This window comes from Nematolebias whitei, chromosome 1, assembly GCF_014905685.2.
Source record: "Nematolebias whitei isolate Nwh7 chromosome 1, NemWhi1, whole genome shotgun sequence".
Taxonomy (NCBI): Eukaryota; Metazoa; Chordata; class Actinopteri; order Cyprinodontiformes; family Rivulidae; genus Nematolebias; species Nematolebias whitei.
Window position 1 is genome coordinate 37,872,743 of NC_056498.1, and position 9,627 is coordinate 37,882,369.

General features: G+C 43.1%; 1 protein-coding gene across 1 annotated transcript in view; it reads right to left on the bottom strand.

Moving 5' to 3' along the window:
* Positions 1-1,774: 1,774 nt before the first annotated feature.
* LOC119417001 (GRB10-interacting GYF protein 1) overlaps positions 1,775-9,627 on the bottom strand; it is a gene marked incomplete at its 3' end in the record, with an annotated part of 17,690 nt that continues 9,837 nt past the window's right edge. The window contains 14 exon segments of the mRNA XM_037684205.1: positions 1,775-1,919; positions 1,998-2,042; positions 2,144-2,307; positions 3,613-3,767; positions 3,871-4,085; positions 4,165-4,326; positions 5,281-5,418; positions 5,556-5,629; positions 5,718-5,818; positions 5,895-6,013; positions 6,593-6,816; positions 6,927-7,092; positions 8,495-8,664; positions 9,036-9,218. Of these exon segments, the coding sequence (XP_037540133.1) occupies positions 1,775-1,919; positions 1,998-2,042; positions 2,144-2,307; positions 3,613-3,767; positions 3,871-4,085; positions 4,165-4,326; positions 5,281-5,418; positions 5,556-5,629; positions 5,718-5,818; positions 5,895-6,013; positions 6,593-6,816; positions 6,927-7,092; positions 8,495-8,664; positions 9,036-9,218 (2,061 nt within the window).

Consider the following 9,627-nt stretch of genomic DNA (forward strand, 5'->3'; position numbering starts at 1 on the left):
CCGTGTGTCCCTGTGATGGAGTGGAGACATGTCCAGGGTGTACCCCGAACCTCACACAGTGATGGCTGGATATGGAGACCAGTGACCCCCGCAACCCAAAAAGGAAGAAGTGGCTAAAGATAATGGATGGATGGAATTAACCCAATTCAAGATGGCTGCCACAGTGACTTTCATTTAAGACAAAATGGCTACAACTCGGTCAGTTTTATTGACAGGCCTGTCACGATGATAAATTTTGCTGGGCGATTAATTGTCTCAGAAATTATTGCGATAAACGATTATATTGTTCGAAATTTAACAATTGTCAAATTTTAGAAGAAACGGTTTGTTTGGAGTGCAGTACATCTTTTGACCACCTGATGGCAGTACAAGACTGTTTGAACCAAGATGGATAGATGAGCGGCGTGTCTCTAAGAAAAATGGGACCGAGGGCCCTTGACGCGACATGGGCTGACATGGTGACATGGCGGACGCTCTGTGTGGTTTGAGCTCTTCAGCATAGCATTTTTCACACAAAGCTTTTAATAAAAAAAAAATCAGTAAAGTTCAGGTTTTGTTTTTTTTTTTGCAGAGAAAAACAACTTTTTACACGAAGGCACGGGTTTCCTGTGAATTTTGGAGCTTTGACAAGACGGAGGTTTATTCCCCGAGGTCGGCCTGTTAGCTTAGCTCGTAGCTTAGCTTCTCAGCTTAGCTGCTTTTAGCGATCCGAAAACGTAATTTGGACGATTAAAACGGATTTTAAAGAGAAAAGAGAAAGGGAGGAGCCAGTGAAGAGCACCGGAGTTGAACCTTTTGTCATCCAGTGTCTTCAGTAGAGAGAGAGACACGAAGAAACGATAAAGCCGATAAATGAGGTCGATAATTTCCATTTATCATGATATTAATTGATTTATTGTGTATCGTGACAGGCCTATTTATTGATACTGACCTAATTGAGTGAAAGTTGACACCGATCGCGATATTCTGATCAAACTAAAGCCTAGTTTAGACTCCACGAGAAGTGCCCAAGTCATGACTCGCTGACATGGCTACGTAACGAAAACTGGGCATTTTTTCTTTAAGATATTCTTTCCAGAATGTTTCAGCCAATCTATTGGTTATCGGCATTCGCCTTCCCCTTCCCATATCGTATCGGTTATAGCCAAACTATCAGAATCAGGTGGACTCTAGTTATAGATGGATGTACACTTTATTAGGGATGCACGATATTGGATTATTGTCCGATATGCACATATGTTTAAACTTATTTGGCCAGTAACCGATACCAATACCGATATTTTTCCCCCTAGACCTATTTACAGAGACTACATAACTTTCTCTGACGTAGAATTTAAATACAACATTTCCTACATGGTCTTTGTCAATTTGGTCAGCTACCAAATGCAGATGCCAAAAAGCGGGCTGGAAATGATGCAACACTATATAAATATATAATATATATATTTAAAAAACAGCGCCTTTTAAATCGGTGAGTTATTTTAATGGAATGTCCGATATTTAACTTTATCGCCAATATCGGCCAATACCGATTCCATGACGATAATATCGTGCACCACTATATTTTATTGTGCCCGAGGAGAAATTTGTCTTGGACGTGGTCTTATATTTATATTTATGCTTTCATGTGTACAGGAGATCACAATCATCTGTTTGATCAAATCAAAGTAAAGTCGACTTCAAATGAACGTTTGCAGCATGCCGGCATAAAGAGTCCATCTGAAATAATCTACGTAAACTAGGCATTATGGAAAAAGATGTCTGAGGTACTTACCTAAGATGCTGGGGTCAGAGTGCAGCATCATGGGCTGTTTCTTCTTCATCTTCCCCCCCTGGTTGTCATAGAGACCAGCTTTGCCCATGTGGTTGGCCTGAAACATGGACTGCAGAGAGCTCGGATTCATACCTCGCATCGAGTCCTGACAAACCAAACGGACATTTCATCTTTATACCCCGTCTGCATTAGTAATAAATGAAGAGTTTGAATCAGGATTTACCTGCAGAGGGAAGTTCATGTTCAACCCACCCACCTCCTTTGACAACTGGGGAAAAAATATATAAAACAATGATTTTTAACTAAACAACGTTTAATATTAATTAATTTTAAGCAGCTGGAATGACAGCAGGTGAGTTTCAGGCCTACCTGCTGCTGCTGCCTCTGTTGGTTGGCTTTCTGTTTGGCACGTCGCTCAAGAAACTGTTTGGCGAACTCTTTGGCTTCCACAGTGTCCCCAAGGTAGGACCGGATGAAATCCAGCACTGCATAGGGAGACTCCACCTCCTTCAGGTAAGCCACGATCGTGGCAACTTCACAAAGACACGATGTTAGCACAGTTAGCAAAGGCCGAACAGGATTTTGTGACGGTGCATTTATTTTTAGATCGCTGCAATCAGTTAGCACCAAATAAAAACAGTTATATTAGTTATAAAAATCTCAGATGATTGGGATAGGATTCAGTGCAGCCATACTTAAATTATACTTGGCAGACTTTGTATTTTATTTTACACCAAGGATATAATTTAGCAGTTTCTGATTCTAACACGCTTACTGTGATTTCCAAATTGAGCGCGCCTGAATATAAGCCACGCCCACACACACAAAAAAGGTACATATATAGGTTGCAATTGTCTATAAGCCGCAGGTGCCCTCCATGTGACTGACAGTCAACCACAGCAGACTGCTACAAAACGTACAGTAATTTATTTTTACGTGAACAATGCTGGTAGCATGAATGTAAAAAAAAAAAAAGTGTTTCCCTTAGCCCCGCCCTGTCAACAGAATCGAGCGCCCCACAACTGCCAGCACTGACGTAGCATTAAGCTAGCGGCGAGTAACACGGGCGTGCTAGCTAAAAGTAATTTTCCCTCACGCTGAACATTTGTCGGTAGAAACAGGCAGCTCATACATGTCTCCGTCTTTCCTCCTCCCTGGGGTCACAACGGGGAGGTGGGAACGGAAAAGGGTGGGGGGCAAAGTGCTCCCCCTCCCCAGTAGACCAATGAAATTAAGTTTCATTGATCTACTGTGACCTGTTCGGTAATTTCATTGGCCAGATTATTATTTTTTTAAAACCTTTATTTATACAGGTAGTCTCAATGTGTCACAAGGACCCACCCCCACAAGACAGACGTGTGTTGGGCAGCTATCTGAGCACCCGGGTACGTCAGGTCAAATGTTTTGGCAGTATGATGTAAAAAAAAAAAAAACATTAAATAGCTGCAACACTGTATAAACAGGCTTTAAAGTGTGTGAAAAAAGTAGCGTCTTATAGTCCAGAAATTACGGTATTCCCAATGAGTAGAAGCTGCACATCAACAAAACATTGTTCCACATGTGCAGCAGAGAGAGGCTCCATGATTTATGTCAACGCGATGCGCTGAGTTTATACAACTCTTTAGTGGGGGTTGAATCAGCTGCTCAGGGGGCCACAGTTACTGAAAACCAAGGTGTCGGGTTTCGAACATCCAGCAGTTACTCTCATTACGAAAGTTTGTTTTACGATTTAAAATGTGGTTTAATTGATAAATGAACTCAATGGTGAGCCGAACTGCGCACACACCCGTGGGCCTGATTTGGCCCCCGGGCCGCCAGTTGGACAGCTCTGGACCTACCATCCAGAGAGGAGGAGTTGTTGGCAGAGGTGTTGAGGGCGTGCAGCATCTGTTCACACCAGGTGGTGAAGCCGTCCTGAGGCTTCATGCCCTGCAGCATCTTCAGCAGCTTGTCCTCTTCCTCGGTCCTCTTACGACGCATCATGTACTGCTCACTGTAAAATATATAAATGATAAATTACTGAAGCGCAGCATCTAGCATTAGGAAGAGATTATTTAAGATTTTTAGTTTTATAGATCAATCCTGGTTCTGCTTGCCTGAGGGAGGGGCTGCTGCGGCTGTTCTTCAAGCCCATGTTGTTGTTGCTGCTCCCTCGAAGGCCGGCCTGGGTCTTCACGGCCTCGTCCCACATCCCCATGCTGCCGGAGGAGCCGCCGCTTCCGCCCTTACCCTCCAAACCAGCACCCCACATGCCGACGCTCTCCGACCACTGCCCGCCCATGGAGGAGCTCCCCATGGACATGCCAGAGTGCTGAAGGTGGAGAAAGAGAACGGGATGAGCGCGTTCCGTTCGTCACTTCCTGCAACGTGCGATCAGCCGAGGAACTCACCCTCTGCTGCTGAGCTCTCTGCAGCTCCAGCAGAGTCAGAGACTTCCCTGCTTTTGGTAGCCCCGAGGATGAAGCGCTGCTCCAACTGGAGCCGCTCGCCCCCGGTCCCTGCTGCTGGGGGGCCTGCTGCAGCAGCTTCATGACCAGTTCCTGCTGACGACACTGCAGGCGGGACAAACGGGACGCAGCGTTACTCCGGCTCATTTTAACAGGACGACTAAACGAGATTACTAAACTGGACTGATTCGATTTTCTGTAAAAATACACAACTGCTAAAACAGCTCAAACTACAGCAAAAAGCTAAAATTCACAAAACAGTAGCTAAAGAAACAAAGTGGCGATTCCAAATCTAAAAAGCTAAAATTAGCAACACTATAGCCAAAAGCTAAAATTACATAGACTTTAACTAAGAGTCAAAATTATCAATACTACAGCTAAAACCTAAAAATGAACAAAACAGTATAGAAAAGCTAAAATTTACAAAACAATAGCTAAAAAAGCTCAAATAGCAAGACTAAAGAAACGAGCTAAAATTCATAAAACAGTAGCTAAAATCTGAAAATAGCCATTCCAAACCTTAAAGCTAAAATTAGCAAAACCATAGCCAAAACTTAATGTATTAACAAATTTGGCTAAGAGTCAAAATTAGCAATAATACAGCTAAAACCTAAAAATGAGCGAAACCGTATCTAGAAGCTAAAATTTAAAAACAGTATCTAAAACAGTTTAAATAAAGACTAAAGAAAAAAAGCTAAAATTCAGACAACAGTAGCTAACAGCTGAAAATAGCTGGTCCAAATCTTAAAGCTAAAATTAGCAAAACTACAGCCAAAAGCTAAAACTATGAAGACATTAAGAGTCAAAATAAGCAATACTACAGCTAAAATCTAAAAATGAGCAAAACAGTAGCTAAAAGCTGAAAATAGCCATTCAAAATCTTAAAGCTAAAATTAGCAAAACTATAGCCAAAAGCTAAAACTATGAAGACATTAAAGAGTTAAAATTAGCAAGACTACAGCTAAAACCTACAAATGAGTGAAACAGTATCTAGAAGCTAAATGCTTCTTTGGTCGTTTGGGATCAAACGAAAAGCCCGAGTTTCTTCACCCATCTCACCTGCTTGCGTCTGAACATCTCCTCCTCCTCCCTCCTTTTCTGCTCCTCCTGCTGCTGCCTCCTCTTCTCCTCCCTTCTCTTACGCTCCTCCTCCTCCCGCTTCGCCCTGAGTTCAGCGTCACGCCTCTCTTGGATTTGCTGGGAGCGCGACGTCAAACGAATGAACTCAGCTTAGCACAGCGTTTATTTGTTTTAAATCCATTCTGAACTGAATTAAAAATGTTTCCACAACTGAAACGAATAAAAATAACCAGCTGAGACTCAAGCGAACTGACCTTCTGAAGCAGTTCAAGAGCTGGACCCTGAGTAGAAGGATTCATTGTTAAGTCCCAAAGACTGGCTTCACCGCCTGAATGGAAACAGAAGGTTTATGCTGTTGGGGGTTTTAATGAGACATTTTGTGAATGGATAAAAAAAAAAAAAGGTTTAAACTGTACCTGACGACTGTGAAGCTGAGGTATGCATGTCCCACATGGACCCTGTATCTGGCACTGACATCGACCTGTTCATCGAAGGCATTATACCCTGCTCACTGCACCTACAGAGGTAGCCACACACCGTCAAAAGATCCCAAGATAATACGTTAAACTCTCCGGGTTCACCCGTTTCTGTACCTGTTAATGAGCTGGAGTAGCTGCTGCTGCTGCTGCTGCTGCTGTTGGAGCTGCTGATAAAGGGCTGCGGCCGCCAGCTCCTGCTGCTGCTTCTTCAGACGCTCCTGGTCCAGGTTTCCCTTAAAAAAAATTAAATAAAGGTGAGAAATCAGCCAGGACAAAACATTTTACATCAAAAAACTCCACATGTAAAACAACCCTGTTAGCAATAGCCTTGCTTGAAGCGTTCATTAATCTGTATAAATAAAGGTTGATTGATAATCTAGTGGTTCCCAACACTGGTCCTTGAGGAACACCATCCCGCATGTTTTAGTCATTCCTCTGCTCCAACACTCCTGATTCAGTGATTTAATTACTTTGTCATGTTCTGCAGAAGCCTGTTAATCACTCATTAATTAAAATCAGGAGTGTCGGAGCAGAGAAACAACTAAAAGATGTAGGATGGTGTTCCTCAAGGACCAGAGTTAGGAACCCCTCAATTAATAATTATTTGTAATGACAAATGCGTATCAAAAACAAGACTGACATAAATGTACATTTTCCTTAAGAAATATACATTTTGAATGCAAAAAAAGAAGGAAATACATCTTATTTTTATCAAGTGACTTTAAATCCATTATCACAGCCCATCTAATATCCCTCCCTCTGATCTCCATCCTCCCCACCACATCCTTTAGATCGGCTGAGGTCTGACTCACAGTCCCGGCGGGCCCCCGGTTGGGCTGCGGGCGCTGCGTTGGTGGGAGCTGTCTCACCAGCAGGGGCGGAGGGGAGGGCCCCGGGGCGAAGGGCACGCGGCCCCACATCTTGATGACGTCCCCCAGGGGCTGAAAGCCCTCGTCGCAGCCCCGCTTCACCAGCAGGGTCATGGTGAAGTAGCCGGCCTGGAACCACTCGCACATCTCCACCGTGGTGAACGGGCCTGACGACGGAGTGAACACAGACAAGACGCTGACTTTCTTTACCTCAGATGCAGGACAACTGAACTCAGCCATGTGTTTCGGTGTAAGGTGTTTGTGTGCCAAAGGGTACCCTGGATCTCGCCCTGCGGGTCCTTGTAGAACCACTTCATGGCAGCCTCGTGAGTTAAAGGCAGAGCAGCAGCTGTATTCCTGCTCTCCTGCTGCTGCAGAGCCTGGGTGAAACACTCCTCCTCCAAAGAGGTGTCCTGCAGTGACGCCACCATCTTCTCTGCCTCCTACATAAAAACACAAACATTCTTTGTCGTCGTCTGTTCCCCAAACCCAAAGTTCCACTTCAAGATGCACAACATTCAGTGCAGTTCTGCTAGAGTTCAACAAAGATCAAAGTTTTAATAATCGTAAGTTTCTTTCGGCGGCTTTCTTCTTCAGGCGTTGCCACAATGAGCAAACTCCCATGAAAGACTTGGAAAATGTTTTAAACCGGGCATCCCTTCTTAGCGCAACCTGGACTCGAACCTGCAACCTTAGGACTAGAAGACCACAGCACTGACCACCATAGCTAGGCCTGTCACGATAACAAAATTTGCTGGGCGATTGTCTCAGAAATTATCGTGATAAATGATAATGTTTGAAATTTGACAATAATTTATTAGAAATTGTTGTCAAATTTAAGAAGAAATGTTGGTTAATTTGTTTTGCATGTAGTACCTTTTTTATACCACCGGGTGGCAGTATAAGACTGAATTGAAGGATGGATAGTGAGGGAGTGAGCAGCGTGTCTAAGAAAAATGGGAGGGAGGCCCCTTGACGTGACATGGGCTGTCTCTCCTTTTTTTCGATTCTCAAAATGGCGGACGCTCGGTGGTTTGAGCTCTTCAGCGTAACATTTTTCACTCAAAGAAAGGGAGTGGTCAGTGAAGAGCACCGGAGTTGAGCCTTTTGTCATCCAGTGTCTTCAGACAGAGACACGAAGAAACGATAAAGCCGATAAATGAACATGAGGTCGATAATTTTCATTTATCGATTAATTTATTTATCGTTTATCACAGCAGGCCTAACCGTAGCCCCACAAAGGTTTTAATACTGAAATCAAAATATACTGAAGTGGTTTGCGGCTGCCATCTTGCTAAGTGCTAGTCCTATCATTGTCGAAACATTGCATTATTAACGGCTTGTGCATGCTGTGCACGTTTGTCATCGGTTCAAAAACACAAATAGCATCCTGGTGCATGCTCAATAATCCCCCAGGGATCTATTAACTCTATTACCATAGCCCATCTAATATTCACATATAACTAGCCTTATTTACGTAAATAAACATTTATCTTACATTTTGTGAAAACAGAAGACTAGACTCTGCTGTAATGAGCAAAGCTTAGTGAAGTGTTAGCAACAGCAAAATGTCCTGCAGTGGGACTCAGTGGTGTTTAAATTACTGAAGCAAAAAAAAAATCTAAATATTCTGCTTTTATTAGTAAAACGGGGGAAACAAAGTAAACAGAAGAGTCTAACTAAACAAAAGTCTGATCTGCAATAAATTGTGTAATTTTACATCTTTGAAATTAATATTTTTGTGAAAATGCCACAATTTTGCAGGAAAATAGTTTTAACTTCCATAAATGTATGAACCGTTTGCATAATTTTGAAAAATCTACAAAATACAGCTGCTGTTCCAACCTGCTGTAGGTGCTTCATGCCTTCATCGTCCTCGGTGTCTCCTCCTGAAGGAGGGAGGAGAGGAGCAGCAGAGGAAGAGGGTGGGGGAGGTAGGCTGGAGGAGGAGACGACGGCAGCGCTGGGGGTGGGGGGGCTCAACTGGGCCTTGGAGATCCCGATGGGAGCCAAGTCTGACACAGAAACAACAAGAACGATGATTTAAACAATGGGTCCTATTTTTAGAACTGCTGTTCGTGGAGCGGTGCCGCCGGCTGGTTCTGGACCGGATCCAGCTTCAGTCAACAAGATGTTACATGACTGCAGGTAAACATATTCTGTGTCAAACAAAAACATAATCTGTGACAAAACCGCTCACATACAAACTGCCCTGCAGCTAAAAAGGCCCGACACCTGCAAGAAGTCTAAAGGCTTCGAACGAGACGTGTGCTCGAGCCGTAAAATCGTTTTTTTTAATGTAAATTATTTTACGATGTGCGCAAACTGTATGTGGGTGAAGTCTGAGTCCAGCACGGTCCAATCCAGAGTTTGTTGGGAATCCTACCATCTGCAGGCGAGCTGCTGGCCTTCACAGAATGGCTGTTGTTCACATGAGAGTTCTCCATCAGCTGAGCACCGTTCCCAGGTTCCAGTGATGGAGGGGCACCGTGGGCGGGAGGAGAGGAAGAGAAGGGTGATGCTGGTTTCATCGTGTCCTCCACTGAAGAACACATGGCCTCTTTACTCTCTGAAAGACGAAGAAAAGAATAACTATACTAGAGAGATAGCATTTTCTGCAAAAACGCAGTGTGGATGTTTATTGCTGAAGAACTTGCTGAAAAACAGCTGAAATTAGCTAAAAAAAAAAACATGTTGAAATGTAGCTAAAATGGAAGAACAAGCCTAAATTAGCAGAAGGAAGCAGAAATGAGCACAAAAAAAGAGGAAATGACTGCAAAAAAATCTGGAATTAGCTGAAAAAGCTAAAATTGGCATAAAACAGCAAAATAGCTGAAATAACTGAAACTAGCAGAAATAATCTGAAAGGAGCAGAAATAATCTAATTGGGCTGAAAGTAGCAAATTAGAACAAAAATAAAAAATAATTTCTTAAAACGGCTGAAATTAGCTTTAAAAAAAAAAGATAAAAAAAAAAAA